This window comes from Loa loa (genome assembly GCF_000183805.2).
Source record: "Loa loa unplaced genomic scaffold supercont3.22, whole genome shotgun sequence".
NCBI classification, from domain to species: Eukaryota; Metazoa; Nematoda; class Chromadorea; order Rhabditida; family Onchocercidae; genus Loa; species Loa loa.
This window is the reverse complement of record NW_018108202.1, coordinates 110007-133844: the sequence shown is the minus strand read 5'-3', so window position 1 is coordinate 133844 and position 23838 is coordinate 110007. Positions and strand designations below refer to the sequence as shown.

General features: G+C 29.3%; 6 protein-coding genes across 6 annotated transcripts in view; 2 read left to right on the top strand and 4 right to left on the bottom strand.

Moving 5' to 3' along the window:
* LOAG_16826 (hypothetical protein) overlaps positions 1-5967 on the top strand; it is a 19978-nt gene extending 14011 nt beyond the window's left edge. Inside the window, exons 3-9 of the mRNA XM_020449485.1 lie at positions 2035-2154; positions 3022-3148; positions 3584-3721; positions 3808-3926; positions 4349-4563; positions 4856-5020; positions 5311-5967. Of these exons, the coding sequence (XP_020306972.1) occupies positions 2035-2154; positions 3022-3148; positions 3584-3721; positions 3808-3926; positions 4349-4563; positions 4856-5020; positions 5311-5323 (897 nt within the window). The 3' untranslated portion in view covers positions 5324-5967. The remainder of the gene's footprint in view (positions 1-2034; positions 2155-3021; positions 3149-3583; positions 3722-3807; positions 3927-4348; positions 4564-4855; positions 5021-5310) is intronic.
* Positions 5968-7505: 1538 nt separating this feature from the next.
* Positions 7506-11197, top strand: LOAG_01619 (hypothetical protein; the record flags this gene model as incomplete). Its single annotated transcript, XM_003137158.1, has 7 exons — positions 7506-7548; positions 7624-7758; positions 8477-8606; positions 8817-8863; positions 9069-9148; positions 10440-10502; positions 11177-11197. The coding sequence occupies 7 exons, from the start codon at positions 7506-7508 to the stop codon at positions 11195-11197; spliced, it is 519 nt and encodes a 172-aa protein (XP_003137206.1).
* A 789-nt stretch (positions 11198-11986) lies between these two features.
* Positions 11987-12756, bottom strand: LOAG_01618 (hypothetical protein; the record flags this gene model as incomplete). The annotated part of the gene is made up of 2 exons (XM_003137157.1): positions 11987-12185; positions 12677-12756. 2 exons carry the CDS (start codon positions 12754-12756, stop codon positions 11987-11989), a joined length of 279 nt encoding a protein of 92 aa, XP_003137205.1.
* Positions 12757-13378: 622 nt separating this feature from the next.
* LOAG_01617 (hypothetical protein) lies at positions 13379-14621 on the bottom strand (the record flags this gene model as incomplete). Its single annotated transcript, XM_003137156.1, has 3 exons — positions 13379-13441; positions 13772-13952; positions 14530-14621. 3 exons carry the CDS (start codon positions 14619-14621, stop codon positions 13379-13381), a joined length of 336 nt encoding a protein of 111 aa, XP_003137204.1.
* Positions 14622-15017: 396 nt separating this feature from the next.
* Positions 15018-19171, bottom strand: LOAG_01616 (hypothetical protein; the record flags this gene model as incomplete). The annotated part of the gene is made up of 6 exons (XM_003137155.1): positions 15018-15122; positions 15544-15636; positions 15794-15968; positions 16223-16236; positions 16367-16429; positions 19145-19171. The coding sequence occupies 6 exons, from the start codon at positions 19169-19171 to the stop codon at positions 15018-15020; spliced, it is 477 nt and encodes a 158-aa protein (XP_003137203.1).
* Positions 19172-21111: 1940 nt separating this feature from the next.
* LOAG_01615 (AUR protein kinase) lies at positions 21112-23362 on the bottom strand. The gene is made up of 7 exons (XM_003137154.2): positions 23244-23362; positions 22982-23093; positions 22569-22787; positions 22047-22195; positions 21884-21956; positions 21458-21616; positions 21112-21296 (listed from the first exon to the last, which is right to left on the bottom strand). The coding sequence occupies exons 1-7, from the start codon at positions 23357-23359 to the stop codon at positions 21210-21212; spliced, it is 915 nt and encodes a 304-aa protein (XP_003137202.1). The 5' UTR covers positions 23360-23362; the 3' UTR covers positions 21112-21209.
* Positions 23363-23838: the final 476 nt, after the last annotated feature.

Genomic DNA, 23838 nt, shown 5'->3' with positions numbered 1-23838 from the left:
CTCTCTTCCTCCTCTCTCTCTCTCTCTCTCTCTCTTTCTCTCTGTCACCGCTTTCTCTTTTCTCACAAGGAAAAAAATAAGACAAGACAGGAAATGGTAAATTAAGGCCAGGTACATAAGCAAAAGAAGTCGAGCCTAGTCAGTCCTTTTCCGCCTTCTCTATCTCTCTTCAACATTCCATCGAGTTAATTTATCCTATTCTTTCGAAATTTTCGATAAATTTCTATATGTCTATGCTTCATTTCAGGCTGACAATTTCACGCATATCAATACTTTTCCTTTTTTTTTTTTTTTCCTTTCATTCTTCAGCCTTTTCACCATAAGCGCCACTTGTGGCACTTCAACTAATCCGCATAGATTTTTTTTTCTTTTTTCTACTCGGATAAATATCATTATGGTCATTTCCTTCTTATTATCATCATGATGACCAATGGTCATTCACTAATAATTCAATGAAAATGTATTTTCATATCTTACATTTCATACACCAATTTTACATTATTATTGATAAGGATGTGACCTGAATTTTCTTTTTTCATTTGCCACAATATAGAGAATTCTTTTCATCATTTAATAAAAACTTCTTTCCAAAATTTATTTTTAAACTTTCATTCACTAGAGGATTTTTTTTTTCTTTTTTTTGAGCTAAAAAGGAAGGCTTACATTTACAGAGTGGGTTACTATTACTTTTTTTCTTTACTCTCTGAGTAGAAATTTCATTGTTGTCCCATTTGAATTTTCAAATTTACTGAATTTAATTTACTCAAGTTAAGTTTTTTTTTACTCAATTTCAAATATGTTTGAATGATTTATAAAAACTTCTAAAAGGATTGTTTCATTTTTGCAGTCATTTTTCATTCAAAATAGTACAATTTTTCCCGTATTTTAAAAGAAAAAAAGTACAGTGAAGTGAATGGATGAAAGAATTTGTGTACTATTTTGTTTGTACAGTTCATTTCTGAGCAAACTTTTTTAAATACGGAAGATTGATTTGAACATAAAATGGATGTTATTGATCAATGATCAGTTCGATTAGTCATAATCACTGTAATCAGTGAATGCTTACATCGAAATCAATCATAATGTTATGAAAATGAAGATTTAGTAACATTTAGTTTTTCTTGTTTCCCCACTTCTGTTCTCCAATATCATTGAAATATATTATAAGCTTTTTTCTTTTTTTTTTCTCTCCCTAAGATGAAATAATCCTTAACTATGTTAAAAAAGAAAAACAATTGATAATTATCTATTTGATTAAAATTATACTTTAAATTTTGAAAACTTCAGTTAAATAACTTTTATTATTTATTGAGTAATTATTGCTAAATGAAGATAAAAAGTTACAAAATGGATTATTTTTTTTTTGAAGAAATTAATTAATTGTCCTTTAATTGTATTTGTATGCTTATAAAAAGGGCGAGGAACTAATATTTTTAAAAAAAAAAAGAAAAAGGAAGGAAGTGAAAGTTCTTTTAAATTTATTTAATAAAGAGAATGGTATGTTTTTACAAAAAAAAAAAACGAGCTTTTTTTTTTTCTTAAAGTTAGACGTGTGAATTGAATTCTTTAAAACTAGCGAATTTCTTCAACTGTTCTTTTTGAATGCGTCATTCTGAGCAAAGCGCACTTCTTCATTGAACTGGGAGGGGAAGTAAAATGAAGAAGGAGCAAAGTACATATTAAAATATGCTCGAAAGGAAGCCAAAACTATAAATATACTTTTTGCATTGAGTTGATTATATTTCTTCTTAACAATAATCACTTATTGTAACTGATAAGTTATCACTTATATCATCCTTTTCATAGTAGCATAAATAGATCATGGTTGAAGTCTGTAAAATTTTTTGGTTTGAAGCTTTTTCTCGTTCTGTTCAATTTCTCTATCAGCTGTGATCACTTCTGATTCTGATCTGATTATATTTCAGTATTAAGAATGTTTTAATTGTTATCAGTGCTAGCAATTACTCATCGTTCTAACTTTTTCTTATCATTTCCAAATTTATTCCTTCTGAAAAGGTTCCTTTTTTTTTTTAGAATTTATCAGACGATAAAATGATGGATTCACCACTGGAAAAAGCTCGACGAATATTCCACATTGAGAATCGTACCATTGTTAATTGTTTATCCGAATTCTATTGTACCTTGCTATTACTGGTAAGATTTGTCTTTTTTTTTGTCTCTTTTAAAACATTCATGGAAATTTGTCCCATACTAGTATCCAACATAGTTGTCTCTTACTTATCACTGAACTATGACTACTATCAGTGTGAGCATAGCATTCTGATCTAACTATAAAGTGCTAGATAAGCTCTTTTATAACAAATTTTTTCATCATTTATGGGACATATCTAGGAGAAAAGGAAGTCTTTTCTTAATTAAAAATGACTTGTTAACTGTTTTTATGTTGCAATAAATTATTTGAAACAACAAAGTTATGCTGAAGTTTGTTTTAACATAAATACCACTTTCCCATGCATATGTTATGCTTCATCAAGTACAATTTCTAGTGCACACTTATTGATGTTTACATAATTTTCAACGTTAACTTATCAAAAAGAAAAAGTTGCAAGAAATAAATGAATTGGAAGGTTTTTTCCCATTTTTTTTGCAGACAATTTTGATGATTTTTAGCTTACTTTTACAGTTAAAAAATTTTCCGAATTCAACTCATTAAATGAAATTTGAAGAAGAAGTATAAGAATGGTTCATTTCTTTCTTTCTATCAGTTATCATTTGATGAAAAATAATACAATCTAGTAATATATGATGTGGAAGTGTTGTTATTTTATTCTCATAGAAACAAACCTAATTCTAAGTCAATGTGACATGAATGAATATAGTGAAATTCGTTTAAAAAAAAAAATGAACAAACTTTTCTTGGAACTGATGCGTTGTTCTTAAAAATTAACTTCTAATCGTTGAAACAGAAAAATTATGTTGAAATAATGAATTTTATTTTTGAGGAGAAAAAATGAGTTATGATAGTAAATTAAATGCAGAAAGAGAAAAAAAATATTTTAGTTTTTCGGCATTAGTATAGTGCATCAATTGGATCTGTCGCATAAACAGTTGAATACATGGATACAAGTGAATTTCGGATGGGGATTTACGATCATGTTGTGTGTTTATGCTTGCTCGAAGACATCAGGTATGGTATCAAGTTTTTTTTGTGATAAGAATAACTGATATGGAACAGGAACTTGGAAATTTTGAAAGATACGATGATGCATGTTGATAAGTTGCCATTTACCTGTGGTAAATGGGATTTCGAACTGCCTTCAAAATTTTCATACAAGTTCTAAGGTCAGCCCTAAGGGAATTGTTGTTTAATGAAATTCTGTATAGTATTTTATCATAAATGTTTATATTTCAAATGACTAATATCTCATAGTGGTGGGACTTTTACGCTGGCCAATACCTTTCTTATATATTAAGCTTACAATTATTAGACAAACCTTTTAAAAGGGAAATTTTGATATTAGGATTATATATATATATATATATATATATATATATATATTGCGAAGAAGTAATCCTAGTTTTTTTCTTTTGATATTCTTCAGCACTTTTACTTCATTTTAAGGAGGACATATGAATCCAGCAATCTCACTAATGTTTTATACTCTTGGGAAATTGCCTCTCTCACATTTTTTCTACTACTGCATCATGCAAACTCTTGGTGCTTTCATTGGAACAGCATTTGCGTACACTGTCTATTTAGGTATTATTTTCAATTTAATAATTAAACATTTTTTGATTTGTCATTAGTCGCTAACATTTCTGATTAATAATAAAAAGCAATTTCAGATCAGACTCATCACGTCTTGGGTGATCTTCGCATTGCAACGGGTCCGAATGGTACAGCGACATTGTTCACCTCAATGCCAGCACCTCATCTTTCAAATACTATCGCATTCTGGGATCAGGTAATCAGCATTCTATAGTATAACTATATTCTTGAGTAATTAAGCCTATTTTCATTAATCTGATGCAAATTCATTCCCATGTTTTCCATTCTAAATTTCGAAACATTTTCGAAGAACTTGAATTTAAAAATTTCGAAACTTAAAAAAAACTTTCTCAAGTTTTGTACGGCTATAATTCACCATTGCAGTGTTTGTTATCACCTTATAGACTTATTTAAATGCAATTCATTAGTAAAATACTAAATTCTATAAGTTGAATTTCATTAAAATTTAAAAAAAAGATTTATGCAAAATTTGCATTTCTCATTACTGCATTTCCTTGCTATCATTTCTCATTGCTGCCTTTTAAATTTAGTTGAAAAACATAAATATATTGTCAAACGTTTGACGAACAATGAATGGAACATAACATTTCATTTCAGTTTGTTGGTACAGGATTTTTGGCTCTTTTTGTATGTGTGATCACAGATAAACGTATGGAAATTCCATCTTCACTTCATCCTATTCTTATTGGACTACTTATTGCAACAATTGGCATGGGATTCGGAATGAATCTTGGTTATCCGATTAATCCAGCAAGAGATTTTGCGCCACGAGTTTTCGCTGCTATGATTGGATATGGTTGGGAAGTTTTTAGGTATGGTGAATTAATGTTGTTCGTTTTTTTTTTTCTTGAATAATTACGATCGATGATTCATATACAAACAAACACTTTTCATATTATATATCTATCGTTTGGTTTAATGGCTGTACTCGATGATTTGATATTTGATGATCGTTAATGTTGATATTAATGACAATAAGTAATCAAATTGAATTTCAGTGAGTTATTATATGTGTTAAAGTTGTAATTAAGGTAACTTGATTTGGATTTGCTAATACTGTTCATTAAAAGCCTTTCCGATATCTTAATGTTAATTTTTTTGCAGTTATCATAACTACTATTTCTGGATTCCGATAGTAGCACCGTTCTTTGGTGCAATAGCTGCAGCTTGGTCATATTTCATCTTTATTGGCTTCCAAATTCCGGATCAGCCACCCAGTTATATGAAAGAAAATAAGACTGATGGTGATGGTATCCCGTTGAAAACTACGTATGTTGACTTCTATATTTTCTCACTTGTTTTTTAACGTTTTAAGTTTAGATCAAAATGTATTTAATAATTTCCGTTTGCTGACATTTGCTTTCAGTTGGCCTATGATCGATTTTTATATTGGAATATTACTATTGATATTTCATCTTTTATGCGTATCGTAGAAGAATAAATTTAATTGATAGGCTGTTTTTCTCTGTTCCTGAGATATTAAGATTGTTTGATCATTACCCAAAACATTTTTAGTTTGTTAGTTCTTATTATTTGTTTATGGTTTTCTTTTTTTTCAGAGATCTTGCATGAATTTAATGATGAGAAGTCCAGTAAAGCAGATGAAGATAAGTGTAAACGCATAATGAAGAATTCGGCTCATTTTTCAAAAAATTATACAATTTGAATTTTTCCAATTTAATTGCATAATTTTGCTTCACTAATTTTAAATTAGATAGTTGATTTTTCCTTAGGGCGCCGATCGGAAGTTAATGTTATCAGTGCAAATTTGAGCATAAAAATTCAGCGCCGTCAAATGTACTCCTAATTTTCCACACCAAGAATTATATTATATTTTTGTCGAAATATCTCAGAGGAATCCTATCTGTTAAGGGAACTCATTTTTAACTGTGGCCATGATAAGTTACTTTTTGAGTACTCACTTCGCATCTTAACTGACCTTTGATATTTGGTCGGTAATAGTGTAATACTACTTTGTTCCTTTCCTATTTTACGTTTATGCCTTTTTATTTTTGCTGACATTTTACATTGAATAGAAAAACACAATAGTTATTTGCTTCTTTTTTGCTCCTTTTTGATGAAGACAGAATGACATTATTTGTTATCAAAAGATTGAATTTTCATTTTCTGATCAAATTTGAATTCGAAAACTATGTGAATGTTTTTGCCTCCCCGTTATACTTGGAATGTAAACGAAAGAATAAAAAATCATATGCTTTGAGCATTTATTAAACATTAAAAGATATCAACTGATGGGAATGACTCAACTTTACACAGTTTACTGTTGCTGAAGACATTAAGATATACTTTCTTATACAAGTACCATTCAAACAAATAACCAATCATTTTGTGGACAGGTCAGTTCATTTTGCGGACAGGTGGACAGGTCGCTTAAACATCAGTACTGAATGTAACGCATAATTGGTGCATGAAGGTATTGATTACTGTAAATTGAATCAAGAAGGGACAATTTATCCTTTAACAGACTTGAATGTTTTAAAAGTTCATTTTCATCAAATTTGTAAAGAATTCTGCTATCACTGCAAATGTATACTTGTAGTTCCTCTTACTAAAAATTATGTATACTTACAAACAGCTATTGTATACGCTAAATAATCCCTGTTATACATATATATACGGAAAAGGAAAGGGAATATTAAAGTACCACTCAGTAACCCATTTTCAGAAATGTTGTCCAGAACATTCGCTATTAACCTTTTGACCTTTCCACCTCTTGCTGTATTCTTGTATGCCATCAGGAGAGAGAGAGAGGGTTTTCGTTGAATATTGTAATTTTTGTTATGCTTTTGCCGTCATGCTTTGTTGTTGCATTGCATGCTAAGAAGTAAGAAGTGAATGATGGAAATACGGGATGCGGAATGTTCGATATTGATTGTATTAATCAGAATAAATTTGAAATTGCAATAAATAGCAAAAATAAATGGCTCCAATATCAATTGAATTTTCACCAAAACGTAATAAGTTTCGTTTCAAGCATTTTAGATTTATTCTAATCAATGGAAAGTTATGACGAAAAAGAAATGAAATGGAAATTCCTTCAAGTTGGATGATCATTTGGTATAACAAAGTTAGCAATCAAACTTGTCTTGATTAGTTTAAACTTGATAGACTTTTGAATTCGGCTCTTATCAGCTAACTACCATTTGATGAAATCCACTCACCACTGCCAATGAAAGCAATATTTACAGATTATGAAAGGAATTTTGTTATTACTAGAGATGTTATTACCCTTATCTTTTGTTATACTTTTTTTGACATTTCATTTAAACGTAACATTGATGATAAATGGAAATGAAATCGTACGACGGTTTCCAGCTAATTTACTCCCATTAATTATCTTTTTTTTTTTCGATTCAAATCTTTGCGCTTCCTTATTCTTTCAAAATGATTCTAAACGGAATTCCCTTTTCTCATCTTAAGGAACATTTATTATTTTTGAACAGACCGCTTATAGCTGCAATGATTCTAGCTGTAACGGGCTAACACTACGATTCATTTCCTTCCAATATATTTTTAATTACGCTCTCGAAATGCTCATTTTTGAGATTTTTCAACTGCCATGACTACTCCCAAATCTGACCTCAATCTGACCTTTGAGCCACATTCTATTGGGTAAGACTGGATGATGGATGATGAATTGTTACTGATTGTAATCTGTCATCTGGTTCATGTATTCAGCGTGTTGTTACGACATATCTAAAGATGATTTCTGGCTCTGTAATTGTGCAAAATCATGAGTGCTACTGATACTGTAGCTGATACTGCCGAAAATTGGAGTTCCTAGGATTTTATGAATTTCTGAGAATTTAACATACAAATTCAATGAATTGTTTCATTCTTAATTGTTTCAGATACGATGCGTCACTTGGAACGTTTCAAAAAATATGGAAAATATTCCGTGATTTTCCACTTTCGGTTAAAGTTTTCGTCAAATTTATTCGAAATGATTCCGGTCAAGTCAAGTAAAATGTCCTGGAAGTCAAAAAGTAAATTGAATTTATTGAATTTATGCTAAACAAACCTAAATTTTAATTTATATAATTTAAATTTGCTTAATAAGCACCAAAATTTTGGGACATGCTTCATTTTTCATATTTATAGTATTTACTGTTGAAATGAAGCAAAACATAAACTTGGATAGGATCAGTTTTAGAATGTAATTCAGTAATTCTTGCTATTTTCATTGTAAAAAACATTTTAGCTTCTTAGAAGAATCAATATCACTAATGCCATCCAATAAATCTTTCATGACTTTAGAGGTAAATTTGAATCAAAACGGAATCACTTCTTGAAAACATTTCGTAATTTCCATTATTTCCGGAATCTTTCATTTTTCTTTCAACCTTCCCGGTAAGTGAAAAATTTTTTCCTGCATTAATTTCGTATCACTTCATACGAAATTAAATGAACGCGCTTACAGAAGTGTAAAATTTCTACTTGTAGTCGACTAAACTTTCAGAAATATCTTGAAGAGTTTAATAATACTGCAAAATTGTAAGGTAATTTGAAAGTTAGATTAGTTTGATCAACAAGATGCCATAGGTATTCAGCTAGCTAATTTTTCCGTGAAGTTTTCCGCGGTATCTCTTATGTCAATAAGCGCTCAGACCACTTCAAAGTTCTTTAATAAATTTGAGAATTTACTCATTTGTTAATACTTTTTGAGCCATTATGAAAATTATTGATTTTTTATTATTTTACCAGAGATCTTGAAATCATTGAAATTAAAATTTAAAAGAGTATGTTCTCAACGAGATTATCATAAAGTAGAATCGATAATGAGTCAGCAATATGAAATGAGATTAACTTCCTACTCGGAAAATCCTTCATGGAGGTATCCACTCATGATCTACAATATCCTGATTATGACAATCATGCTTAATCTTGTTAAATCACTACTGTCATTACTGCGATCAATTCTCGTAAAGTTTCCAAAATGTCATAGTAATTACGATTTAAATTGTTTATGTGTCATAATAAGTGCATATTTTAAATATATTAATTACTTCAAATTTGAATTTTTGTTATTCAACTTCTATTGTAGCAGAAACATCCGTCTTAATGCTAATTTTGCATTTGCAATCGTTCATGGTAAGTCTGATCGATAATTTTTTCATAGCAGACATAGCATTAATAACACCGATAACATTTGACCTTTAAATATCACTATAACACTTTGTTATTTCAAAATCAACACATAACTCTATACTATAATCATTTATCATCCTTCTGATAAAAAATAATGTTCCAAATGATTATTTTTAGTGGTAGGATTTGTCCATTATTTCTCTTTTAGATGCAATTTTTCATTTTAATCGATTGATTAAAACTATTGCACAACAGATAGTTGCATATGATCCCAACTTTCAACATCGGGTTTGTAAAAAATGATTGATCTGACCATTTTCTTGGCTATTGTAGTGGTCATTAGCGGTCATAGCTGGTAGTATTTTCGGAAACAATTTCATTTCATATTTCTGAAGGAAATTAGAAAAATCATGCATTGTAAGATAATATTTCAAATAAGTAAGATTCAAAAAAAAATTAACTAATTTAATTAATAGTTAACTACTATAAATCTTTTGTCTTCCATTGTTAATGCAGTACCGTTACAGTCACTCATTAAAAAATAATTAAAAATAAAAGTAGTAAAGATGAAAACTCCATACTGTATACTTGTTAACAAAATAAAGGTGAAACAAAGACTGGATAGGTACCGTATTAACGCAACGTACCATATTAACATATTTACCCCGTATTGTATAAATATGTACCGTATTCGATAGCATAAGGTTTATTCTATTGTATATGCAAAGATCAACTATGTGAACTTTATTTTGCGAAGTATAAAAAAGCTTATAAACAAACAATAGAAACAAACAATTTTTTCTTTTAGATTTGAAAATTGTTATCATTAATTTTTCCATTTTTGTTTCCAATAGAATTAATTCAACAGCATAATTCAATTTTTGTAATACTGTAATGTTAGCAGCTCCCAAATACAGTAGTCCACATCTTTTTTCATAGTCATCTTATGTGTTTACAGAATTAGATAACCGTGGCAATTGATACTACTATGTTTCAAAATCAGTTAAATCGAAAACCTGACCAATTAAATATGCAAATAGCAATTGGCAGCAATTAAGCCTGAACATTTTTTCCAAATCTTTCTTAGCTATTTTCAGATCCAAAAATTTTTCCGCAAAGATATATTAAAATATTCGATCATTGTTTTTTATCGATTAAAGTTAATTAATGAAGGAATTAAAGAAAATTCGTTCAAAACTGTTTAGGCATCACGTTTTTTGAGTGTTTATTTTTATTGTTTACACACAAACTGAAATGACCTTTACGGCGAGTGGATTTTCCGTCGTAACATGACATTTATTCCTCTTTTATCGAAATTTTTCGACTTAAATGAAGCACCGTCAGTAGTCAATCATTGGCGTAATATACGAATAGATTAAGTATCACGTACTAATTAAGTATCAAGTACTACAGTAAGCCTCTTTCAAAAAATTTATGCTTTAATCGGATAAGTACGCCACTTTCAAAAGGAGCATTACACTTGATTTTCCGGATATTCAACTATTTAAACTAACTTATCAATTTATTAGTCCTTTTCAATTCTGTTTAATTTTTCTTTTCAAACAAAGTTTACTTTCAGCTTATTTTACTGCTGCTAACATATGTTGCTATTATATTACAGTTCGGAGATATTTCCTCAATAGTTTTTCACTTCAAAATATTGCAAAAATGAATATTTCAAGTTCATGAAATGACCTAATAACTTATCTTTTCATTTAATGTTAAATTTACAGAAAAAGTTTAACGAAAATTTTCAAATAACAACAAGGGAATGATTTGATGTATCAAATACAAACTGAATATGGAGCAACAATAAGATTGAAAGTATAACTAATTAGTTGTGACATAATAATATTAATTAGATTTTGTGTTTGTTAAAAGATGGTAATAAATGAAGACAATTTTAACCACTGAGAACTCTTCCATGCACTTTTTTTTTTAGAATTTTCGTTTGTGTCTGTTTTGGAAATTTTTGAGACGAAAATTTCTTTTTCCATTGTTACCAAAAGAAATGAAATTTAAGAAGGAAAACTTCTCCTTACCCTAAATGATTGATTTTATTCTGATATTTAATTAAACTCACTTTTTATTCCATTTAAATGATATAATAAATATTGCAAATAGTGCAGCATTTCAATCCTTCAATTGTTCATTCTTATTTGAAAAATGAAAATAACATTTTTGAAAATAAATTTATATGCAAATATCAACAATATAATTAAAATATTTCAATAACAAACAATTAATAAACTCAAATGAGCAAATATTTTTTATGAATTAACAAATACCAATAATTAATGATTATTTTCATTTAAGGTGAATATAAAGTATGAGTAATTTTCGTTTGAATAGAAGAAAAGTGTTTTAAAGAGAATAACAATGAATCGATTTTCTTAACATTGATCTGATAACATGGATATGTTAACTTACTAAAATACAAAATAAATATTTGTCACCTGTCAATTTACTTATCGCAAAAATGATTTTGGTACCTCCAAGTACAATTTGAATAAGTTAAAGTAAGAGTTTGCAAATTTCCGTTTGTCGTCAAAGATCAAATCACAGTTTCATATCGATCAATGATGTAGAACACACGAAATTTAAGTCTACTATTTCTAAGTTTTCCAAAAATTTAATTAATCTAAGCCAAAATTAACGTAATCTCTATGAATTGCTCAAATAAAAAGTTTATTACATTAATTGTTTACGGATAAAATTACTTATGTAAATCACAACAGAAAGCGTTTAATTTTTAAAAAAATCGCAATATTTGACCTTGAAATTCTTAAAAGTAAGAATTTAGAAAATTATTAGGAAAAACTTATTTTATGAATGAATGATATTAATTAACTTGAAGTGGCAACTTTTTATTCGAATTAATTAAATAATTTAATTTACTAATTTCATAACAAGTTTCCTTATTTCTTCCTTTCCCATTAAGTAAGAAAAAAGCAATTACTATCCATGCTTAGATTCACCTTTCTAATCATACCTTCGTTTTTGTAATTCGTTCAAATCAATCATAATTGATCAAAGTGCTCTCCAGAAATGAATCTCTTTTTTTCGAATGAGAGGGAGAGAGAGAGAGAGGAAGAAGAGTAGTGGAAGATGTAACATTTGATTTGATCATCTTTCCAGATGTTCCAACCTGGGGATGGTATTCCTATCACTTGATATGAGGTCAAGTGCTCCGCTTTGATTAAATGCTTCTAACGGTATCTGTCGAATATTTTCACCCAAATCACAGATTATTTGTAAAAGATTGAGTTTCTTGATTTCCCCGACTTGGATCTCTTCCAGAATTTCGGCATTTTCATAATAGAATCTATAAAAAAAGACATTGATTATTCAACAATAAATTAATTATTGATAAATTAGAGCAAAAAAGACAACACATACCAATTATTCTAATTAGTCAAACTTTAAGCCTGCTATAAAATTACTGAAATAATGAAATTCGAAAATTCATTCTCTTACTTGCCACCATTTCGTAATTTTCTAAATTACTCTAAAATGATACAGGCTGGAGTAGATCCAACAAAAGCACCTTCTACTGGATCTTCCAATTAGCCGCCAACATACAAATCAATATTTTCTTCAAATGACAGATACATTTAATAAAGAAATTTTAAATAAAAAGTTTTTTAAATAAAGTTTAGTTTGAGAAGAGAGAACGTGTTATACTCACGGTTTTCACGTTTATGACTGAGGAATTTATCTATAGGATTGTATGTTCATAAAAACCAGTAAATATTATCTACTACAATAACAATCTCTTATTTTTAAAACTTTTATAAGTAATTAAACAATACTTACCCACATAACCAAGGATTTGAACATAAAATTGAATTTTTAATTATGGTGTTGAGATCATCGAATGTCCACACATTTGACATTTTACAAAATGTTTGTCAAACAACATATCCAGGTAATGTATTCCATGGTCACGTTAATGTTGAATATTGATAGATCTAAGATCAGAATTGCCAAATATTCGTTCAGTTATTGCTGGAATAAGCCTGTAGAATCCATTAGCTTAATGTGTATCAGAAGCAATTAATTAATTGGATTGTAACTTACAGAAAAAAAAACTCAGACGAATAATTGTTACCAAAGAACTGATTTAAACATGTTTATTTTCTCACTGAAAACAACTTTAACAATTAAGTTTTCTGGCAATGCTTTTATCAATTCCTTAGCAATTTTGAATTTATATAATGTATCTTTATAGCATCTTTCCTGCTAAACTTATCAATTCCATAAGCAAAGAGATGAATCCTTTTGAACATGCTATCATTAAACGATATACTGCCAATATGAATCAAGAAATGGATAAAATTCCTAGAAATTAGATCTTAATAATAAAAAAAAACTTATATAATAGAGGATTGTTTGATGGTTTTTTTTAGAAAAGAGATTAAGTAATTTTCAATTAAAAAATAAAAATTTTCGAAAAAATTACAATAAATTTTCAACAGTAATTCATTCAATTAATAGGCAACCAAACACCGATAACAGTTAATTATTTCCAAACCAATCTATTCCTGATACGGCTATTTCCTGAATTTCTTTCCTGTTTTCCTTCAACATTTTTGGTTTTTAAAAAAAGAAGTTTGAAGAAGTTTATATGCAAATATTGCATTCTTATCACTACACCTAACAAAAAAGAAAGATTCCAATCTGTATCATTTCATGCCCAAATTGGAAGGTAGATCCAGTAAATTTGTTACTAATAGTTACATCCATGTTTTTATCATAGCCTTCGTAATCACTGATTAGTTCATTAAATAATATATGAGGTAAATAATCCTAGAAATTGTGCAACAACTTATTCAACTTTACAGCCTAATCTAATTTGATACTAAAATTTTATTTCTAATCATTTCATCATTCCATCATCATGTTGCTTACTTTGACAAGTAAGTAAAAATAACAACTCTGTGAGGATGATAGAGATGATGATGATAATGACGATAATAATAATGATAAGGCGTAGACAAACCTTGTAGTGATAAGGTGTAGGGAAACCTTATATGCAATATGTTGTATGGCAACCCCAATTATTCGTTGTGTTTCTTGAAAAAATTCAATCCTAATCCTAATTCTTATTTAAGCCTTACAATACTGATATTATCTTCAATTATACCACAGCATTAGTAGTGTTCTCGATCAATTATTTATGGTTAATCTCTAGATAGAGAATTACTTGTCAATCTAAATGTCAATTGTTAGACTCTTCCTAAGGTCATTATTGGGATTATTTCTATTCTAAGATACAAATTAAGTTTAAAATTTTACATTAATGATTACCAATAGTTTCGAAATTTTTCACAATGCTGTTTAAATTCAGTTTTCATTGCTAAAGTCAAAATTAATGAAAATATGGTCATTGGTCATTGATGGTCATTGAATGATTCGAAGATATCTGCTACGGTACATGGAGTATAGACTAAACCGACAAATATATTTGCTCGATCATCACCGGCGGTGATACTTTGATTGCTATCAATCGAAGAGAAAATACAGTCTGTATCTTCATGAAATTTTCTTGTCAGAACATGAATTGGTTCAAATCAAAAGGACCGTAATTCTATTTAAACGTGTTATATTAATGTTGGAATACTCAAAAATTTGCATTTGTTATTGCTAAAAATGATAAAGAATTTTACCACTGAACCATCGAGATATGCCGAATTTTCATTGTATTGTTAACGGGGGGGAATGATTTCCCTGAATTATATGGCGGGATAGAATGAGCCATTGGTAAACATTAAAAAATACTAAACCTAAAATTATTATTAGTAAAGTAATCACATTTCTTTTCATTTACCATTAGTGAAGTAATCTCGTTTCCTTTTTCATATCACACTTCAATAAAGTAAAACTGGCAAAAGTTAAAGTAAAGTAAACATATTTATTTATTTCAAAATATGAAAATTTTCTACCTGGTATATTGATAAATGATTAAAAGTTTAAACTTATTAAACAATCAATAAATATCAATTTTAGGAGATATTAGCAGATGAAGAGAATGAATTTTGTTAGGAATTCAAAAAGGTAACATTCAGATTTTTATTTTTGTCATATTTACATAATGGAAGTGAAAAAAGCTTACGTTGTTGGATCATGCAAAACATTCATGTATTTAGAATTAGGTTCATATAATGCACATTCTTGGTTGTTTAGAACTGTTATCTTGGCCATATCGTGACTCAGAAATTGGTCCCATTACATCAGCAAAGACATTTGAATCATTTGTCACCTAAAATTAAATTGGCACCAAATTCTTCACTTATTTAATCAAATTGGGGATTTTTGAAAGTTAAAAAAATTGGTATAAATATTTAAATATTCGTGAAAGCGGTCAAATTTTGACCACAGCTTTGAGATGGGTGGTGATTCACTTCATATCTCTTTTAGCTTTTTATTACGAAATATGCTGGAGTTTTCGTTTGTCCTTTTGATTCAGTGAATTGAAGCTTTTGTTTTTCTCATCCATTAACTCCTCTTGTCTCTTCTGTCTTAATCTTTGACCTCAAGATTATTAAAATTACGCTTACTTTCCGATGATTATCATTTCATAGTTATTAAAAATATCTGAATTTTATTACGTAAAATTTAATAAATAAATATGTTTAATTTATTTGGTTTGTTGTTTTAATTGCTGAAAATGAATTGTTTACATGTGTCCCAACCTGTATACCTGATGAAAGCATTGAATGTGACATTTCTCGTGTCATTGGTCGTGTGCTGCAATGCAAATAAAATGTACTGATCTTTTAAATAATGAAATATTTTATCATCTGAGATGGATTACCTCAAATTCTTCATGCTGTGATGATCGTCATTTTGGCCAAGAAGTTAAAAAGCCAAGAGTATTCGATTGTTGTTTACTCATAGTGAAAAGTAAAACACATCTTAAACATATCTTACTCGAATTCTCATCTTGAAATTGAGCCCAAACGGTAAAAGTTGATAAGAAACATATATGTTGACACATTGATTCTGTTGTCGCATCGTGGTGGTTTCAGGTGAATATACGGTAGAAAAAGCAGGACCGTTTTGTGGTGATTGGAAATTATTGCAGGTATCATCAAAAATTCGAAATCTAAGATGATAGTATAAATTTTGCTTGCAATTATTTTCATCTAACTGTAAAACACATCCAAATCGAGCATTCATTTTACATATATTAGCAATCGATATTGTATGACTTGTAGATGTATTTGTAGTTTTGCAAAAATTTATTTATCAAATTAATCAAATTATAAAAGAATGATCGATGCAAAGAAAATGGAAATATTTTATTTGCAATAAATCTAAATTCATCTTTTCGAATTACCTTACAACTTCCTAATTTACATGGCGTTATTCGCCTGAAAGTTTAATTAACAAATTCAATTACCTCTAATGGATGATATATAATTAGCTTGAAACTTTACTGAAATTGAAATGAATGTCGTTGCAGAGCATGCATGATCGAGGACAATTGATATGCATCCATACCGCATTCATCATTGGATGACCAAAATTAATATAGTGCATGCGTACTCGTACGTAGATAAGTAACTTAACTTATGAGTAAATTGAAAAATTGTAATTTTGAAAATATAGAAAAGAAAATTTTTACCACTGAGTTTATGGCTTAATGAACAAAGACTATATGTTAGAAGATTAATTTATGGTAAAATTAATCAAATAATTGGTACGATTTCTTATATAGTTTATTTTAACAACTTACAATGAAATTAATTGAGTAATATAATTAATTTTTTACACATTTTATCGTAGTAATTTATTTCAAAGTTAAATGATTAATTTCCCATTTTAAACTTTTACGGTTTATTTCTTTTTTTATGAAAGAAAATTGTCATAATATGATTTGCTAAAGGTTTCGTATCCGTGCAAATTAATACTTATTAACTTGCAAAAAATTGGAACTGTGATTTTATTTATTAGATTCTTTTTGTCATTTCAGAATTAAAACTCTTCAAATTCCCATCACTTTTTACTAAATTTCAATATGTATAACAAAATGATCATTTTTTTTTTCCACAAAAATTTGCATAAAAAAGATAGTTAATATGCTCAATGTATGCACATTATGTGTAAATATGAATACATAAAATATTGTCATTTCATTGTTTTCTCGGATATATTCATTTTATTTCAAATAATTGAAATATGTACCTTAAAAAAAGGACAAAGGGCGCAAAAGTTCTTGTTGTATCTGTTTTAAAATGAATATCCATCTGATCAAATCAAATTTTCTTTCGAAATAATGGATGTAAAAGTTCGCATAAAAGTGACATTTTTATTGTAAATTGCTATTTTTGTCATTGAACTGTTTGATAAAAAATGATCAAGTTTTAATATTAAATTTAAGAATAAAGTTGTGCCGTTTTGACAATTTCAATTAGTCTCAATGAAAAAAAAAGACAATTCTTTAGAAAAGAAAAAGAAATTGATTGATGGACAGAAAAAAGATTTAGAACTGCTAACTTCATGATTTCTAACAGGTAAAAGGAGCCAAATTTTAATGGAACATCATTTCTTCCTTTTTTTTCTTCTATGGTAATTAACCGAGAAATGTGGAATGGATCCTTCGGAAAGGTTGCAAGGTGAACAAGCAATAACGGTTGAAATTTAAAGAAAGAACAGTTTAACGAATGAGATGATGGTTTCAATTGATACGAGTGGTTTAGAATAGTTTTATTGGTACCAATATCATATGATTGGTAATACTTAGGTACCATTACATACCACGGTTCAAAACAAATTATTCCATTCTTTTATGATTTATCTGATTTATTTGACAATAAAAAATTAAAAATGCTTAGGTTGACATTTACTACATGCAATGGAATAATTAATTCCATCCATTTCTTATTTATGATGCATTTACCAATGGTTGCCCGAAATTTGCAAAATTTTTGGTTATTATGACAAACATTCTCCGGAACTTTTCGAGATTCCTCCAGAAAGCTATCATTAGATGCAAATTAACAAATTTGAAAATAATTTAAGATATTTTGTTTAATTCCATACAGTTCCTTACATTAACAAATACTAATATCAATTTCTTCCATTAAATTATATGTTTTTCGTAACTTGGAAGATTAAACAAAGTGATGATCTGATTCACTTTCAAACTCAGTTTGTTATATTTCTATTTTTCGCTGCTTGAAATTTAACTGGAATACCGAACAAACGTTATCAACTGAAAGAGTGGTAACACCAAACAAATGAATGACTTGTTCAATGGATATTTTAAAGTTAGTCATTTTAAAATGATTCCATGTATAAGTGGCTTATCATTATTTCTCACTAATTTTGTTTGATTGTTTTATCCATTAGAAATTTCAGACTAGTAATTAATGCTTTCAATGAATGCAATTAATTATATGTTGCATAGATTTTCATTAGTTAGGAACAATTTTAAATATATTGTATGTTTATACTTTAATTGAATGCATAATCTATAATGGAACAAAGCTCTTGGAAAATTTTGGAGCTCTTTCAAAAATTACGAATAAACGATTTTTTAAAGTATGTTAATTCCTAATTTATTCAAATGATATCATATTTAAACGAGTTATGTATTCATCAACACTCAACAATCTTTGGAATTAGTGAGAATTATTTTTTTCTGGGTAATTCAAAATCTGTTTTCATTGCCAGTTGTTAATTGCTATAAGAAATATTAGGACTACACCGTCAAGGCTGATAAACGGTTTACTGGTAGGATTAACAGTTAAACATATTTTTAAATGTTCAACAAAATGCAGAAATTTGTGGAAAATGAGAATCTGATTACAAAGTACAAATTTACAATTAATTTAATTTGAAAAGCTAAAAAAGAATGGAAAGAAATGCGGTAAATTTGCTGTGTTATAAATCATAGTAATTTACAATGATTTACTAGTAATTGAAGCGTTAATTAAAACAAAGGCAGCACTTAAAAAACTCAGAAAAGGTTACACTATCTAACTTTTTATCCATATGGATGCAAGCAAAAGATTCATGGAAATTCTTTGGTTAAAATGACAATGATTATGACAAGTGTCCAAATTAGGCTATCGAAGAGTTAGCTAACTCTGTTGGCTTCTTTTTGCTAGCTAAATCAACTGAGATTGTTTCCGGAGGCATAAGACTAATGAAGTCCTATTAGTTATTACAGTTCAGTGAAATGAGATAAAAAATTTTTCAGAAAACAAACATTTCACATTAGTGATAATGGCGAACAGCAAGAGTAATAGAAAAATGAATTTCATCGTCACTGACCTGATATTCGTACAGTTGACCAATCATTATTAAATAATTAGTAAGTTGACCTGATTCATTGAACAATTCCCAATAATGATAATAATGCGGGGATAAAACTGAGACAAATAAATAATCTGGAGATTCTAGAAAATTTTTCAAACAAATTTGATAAAGAAATGGGATGCGAAGTTACTGGTTATACATAGAAACAAACAAACAATATACAAAATGAACAAAATGGAAGTGAAGAAAAAAATGAAAAGAGGGATTTCACAAATTTAAAATGAATTAGGTCGATTGAAAAGTGCAATAGATGGAAATCAGTGATAGGTAGAAATTAAATTAACAGTAGTAAGTAATCCTGAAATATCAACAATTCTCCCTTACTTATTTGCGAATATTACTATTGTTATCAATGCTACTGCTACTTTATAAAGCGGATAAAACTGGAAACATTCTATCGTCGAGTTTTTTTCATCCAAAATCATGAAAAAGAATTAAGCGCATCAAAGATTGGCAAAGTTGAAAGATGTCACTTGAAAAGTATTACTACTGCGTATGCCGATCCGGTTACTTTTAAAAAATAAAAGTGTGATATACACCATGAGAAGTAGAATAATGGAAATATCATTGTCCAGTACTTCGTATCGAACAGTATATATTGTCCCACTCGAATTCAACCTGTTCTTTTGCTGATTTCATCAAATCGGTTATCATACCATCAATACACAATGACTATTTATCATTATCTTTCATGAATTAAAACAATCCTTTCGATTTCTGATGATATAAGATTAAAGTAATGAAATTTGAAATATCTAATTATTTCAAATCAGTAAAGTTATGAAACTGGAAAATATTGCGAAATGATGACTGGATTTCTCAGTCTCCATTCTACTAAATAATGGTAATATGATGACCTATTTCTCACAATATCAATTTCGCACAGATAAATTTCTGTGATAACATTTAACTTTTAATAAAAAACATTTCGTTCATTATTTCTAATTCTTTTGTGCAAGATTTCTGAAGAATCTAATCACATTCGAATTAATTCAGTAATTCTATTTCCTGCACCAGTTAATTCAGTAATGTCATCTTTTTTGAATTAATATGAAAAAATTGGTCGATCGTACGCAGTTCGTATTTTCTGGAAGAAACATTCTTCAAATTCTATAATTTCCTTAAATTCCTCTAAATAAACAGTGTTGACCTTCTTTCAAATATCAAAATGTCATCGTTTTCAACGTTCAACCATATTTATCACATTTCGATTATTTTATGAAAGAAGTAAAAGTAGGAAGAAACTACAAATGGCATGTTTATCCAGTAATCATACATGAAATTGATGAGATACTAATATGTTCATTAAGGTATAATTAATTGGCCATTTGACGGGGACGAAAGTTAAGAGGAAAAGATCAAACGAATGAAATAAGCATGGTGGCGGGTTTTGGTGTGGAAAATTTAAGCTGGCTTGATAGCATTTTACAACTTTAACTACCACGTATAACCAGTTACACTTGACGTATAAGATTATTCCAACATATAGAAGAATGCCTGAATCTTCTCAGCATCTATCGTAGTGATTCCTGTAAATCTATCGCTATGTTTTCCTTCCCAAAAAAATGGAAAAATTCGTTGTGGTGATTTATCACATACATATTTTTAATCATGTGGTAATCTTTAAGCACCTTATTACTCCACTATATAACAAAAAGAAGTATACTGACGGATACTCTTGACCTGAATCAAAGTGGTAAATGAAAAAGTGACATAAATTCATAAAAGATTTTATCTGATAGTAAATTCGTTACTTGCAAGTAATAGTCTGTGAATCAGCAAAGAAACCAAAGTTTCGAAATATCAATCAGATGACTTGATATGATCAATTCTGAACCATTATAGCCAAGAAAACATATACCACTAAGCGAACAACAGCATGCTGAACGTACGTAATAAACGATCAGACATGTTGAAAATGATTCAACAAAATGTAAGAAGTTTGTTGATGTGTCAGATCTGATAGCATAAATGGAATTGTAATCTAAGAGATACGAGATATTTTAAGTAAATCACGCTCTCACTCTTCACAAATGTATTGACGAATCCACGGATGCTCCATAACGTCTCTCAAAGGAAGACGTGCAGCGGGATCTTTCACCAATAACTGGAAGTGTGTAAATAATGTTAATGATTACAAGTGGATTTAAAAAAGTTATGGATACATTGATTAGTTAGTTCTATCACGTATGACATCTATAATTGCTTTAGTATTTTGGCTGTCTTATTAGTTACTTTACCGAACGAAATACAATTATAAAGGCAAACCTTAGTGATTAAATCCTTGGCCCCTTCAGAAACATGGCACGGAAATGTATATTTTACATTGGCAATAAGTTTGTAAGTTTCATTGTGGGTTTTACTTTCAAACGGCGGTTTACCAACTAGCAGCTCATAGCAGAGAACACCCAAAGACCACAGATCAACCTGAAATTTAGAAGTAATCTGTATCTGATGAGAACAATAAAGATGTGGATGATCAAGAAGTACTTTACTAAAAATGAAATATAACTAATCAAAATAAATGAAAGATGAGAGAAGGAAAAATTTGAGAAAAAGGAGCGATGGGATGGATAAAGAATTCGCATAGCTTCTAACACGGAAGACCTTCAATTCAAACGTGAATGAACACTTTTATCTGGTTATATTGAAAAAAATGATACTTTGCTGACTTTAGCTTAATTTGTTGTTCACCTTATCATCGTGCTTCTCGCCTCGCACCATTTCGGGTGGTAAATAATCCAAAGTGCCGCACATCGTTTCTCGTCTTAAATAAAACGGGAAAAAATTTGGAAAGTTGGATTCGAATTAGAATTTAATTAGTTTTAGAATAAATGGACGACTCTTCTGAGCATACCTGGAAGATGGGGCATGAACACTCCACCCGAAGTCCGCAATTTTCAATTCACCAAACATGCCCAAAAGTAAGTTTTCAGGCTTGATATCGCGATGTATGACTTTTTTGTCATGACAGTAAGAGAGCGCATCCGCCATTTGAAACATAAGCTGAATAAATAAATCTTTGTTATTTTTTGCCGCCATTCATAGGCAAAAGACCATGAATGGTGGCGAAAAATGACAAAGAAGTTGTGAGGAATAAGCTTCAAAAATAAATTTCAATTTTCAAATTTAGTCAATTCATTCGAAGTGCAGATGAAATAGCGAGTTTATTTTTAAGAAAGTCACATATACGCTAAGTCTGATTTGCAGCATTGAAGTGCACATAATTTTTCAAGCAGACTCATTATTTCATTGCTCATATTACAAGCAATTCTAATATCATACTTTTTAATATTCTAATGTCTTTAATGCATAAATCTGCCCTAATAAACAACCGAACCAAAATTAACTCATAAATTTAAGTATCACGAAGAAATACCTTGGCAGTACGTTCTTCATCGAAGTGGCCGCACTTCTGTAACTCTTTATAAAGCTCACCTCCAGCTGCATATTCTAGTATCAAATAGATACGCTTCTCATCATAGAAATAGTTGTACATGCGGAGGATATGAGGATGTCGTAAATGAGCTTGAATTTCAATTTCACGACGTAGCTGATGTTCCACGCTATTTTTGATAAGTTGCGATTTGAACAGAATCTTATGGAAAGAAATCATTTAGAGCATAAATATATAAAAATTTAACAATTAAAACTGGGACATCATCATTATAAGCATGTCGACAAAACAGAAAAAGTTTGCTCTATATTAAGCAAATTTAGATATCACTTTTTTTACTTTACGACATTTGCTTAATTACCCTGAAAAGAATATTGAAAGTAAAAATCATATACTTTCAGAGCTACGATGAAATTGATGCCTTTGACGCGAGCCAGATAGACATTGCCAAATTTGCCTTTCCCTAATGGTCGACCAATTTCGAAGTCACTTAATCGAAATTCTCGGCTGCAGTGATTTCATACAAGTCTAACAAGTCTTGACACATGTTATAAAAGACTGCGGAATGGAACAGATAATGATCAACGATACAAACATTTCGTTGTCGTCCAAACACAACATTTGAGGATTTCAAAATTTTAACAAACAGAAACTTACTCATAAAATGGACTTTTAGGAGCTAAGAATTCAGATTCCTTCCTTGGAACTTGTCGAAACGTTTCCCCTTTATTCGAAATACTGTGCAAAGTCTTAGTCAATGAAGAACTTGCCATTCTGCATGCATGAAATAATATGAAATAAAGGAAATATGGTGTGTTGCCAAATATTACGTACGCACAACAGGAGTTAACTTTCGAGTCGCAGAAAGGAAACAAATATAAACGATAAAAAACAATAATCACGTAAAGTTTGAAAGCAAACATAAGAAAGGGGCAAATAAGTGAAAGTATAACGTAACTGAATAACCAAACGACAGAGATAAAACCAACCGACTGCTAACCTTAGTGGAATACATTTTTAATTAAGTGATTCAACACAATGATTGCATGTTTAGAGTTACAAGAATGAGAAGTATTGGAGAGGAAGTTTAGTCGTATTTTAAAGGTCAAATGTCAAAGGTTGAACAACAGAGGCTGACCTCAATCAGTCAGTCAATCTCACTCCCAAGCCATTCATTCACCAAAATGATTGAATGCATTGCGGGGACCATTCCAGCAATTATTGTAAAACAAAAGAAAATTTATTCAAAAAT

What these genes read in the sequence shown, in the direction of transcription:
- LOAG_01615 (XM_003137154.2), bottom strand. Translation starts at nt 23,359, where the DNA reads ATGGCAAGTTCTTCATTGACTAAGACTTTGCACAGTATTTCGAATAAA. An exon ending in CCTAAAAGTCCATTTTATGA is followed by an intron (nt 23,094 to 23,243) that starts GTAAGTTTCTGT and finishes AAATCACTGCAG; the next exon opens with CCGAGAATTTCGATTAAGTG. An exon ending in ATGAAGAACGTACTGCCAAG is followed by an intron (nt 22,196 to 22,568) that starts GTATTTCTTCGT and finishes TTATTTATTCAG; the next exon opens with CTTATGTTTCAAATGGCGGA.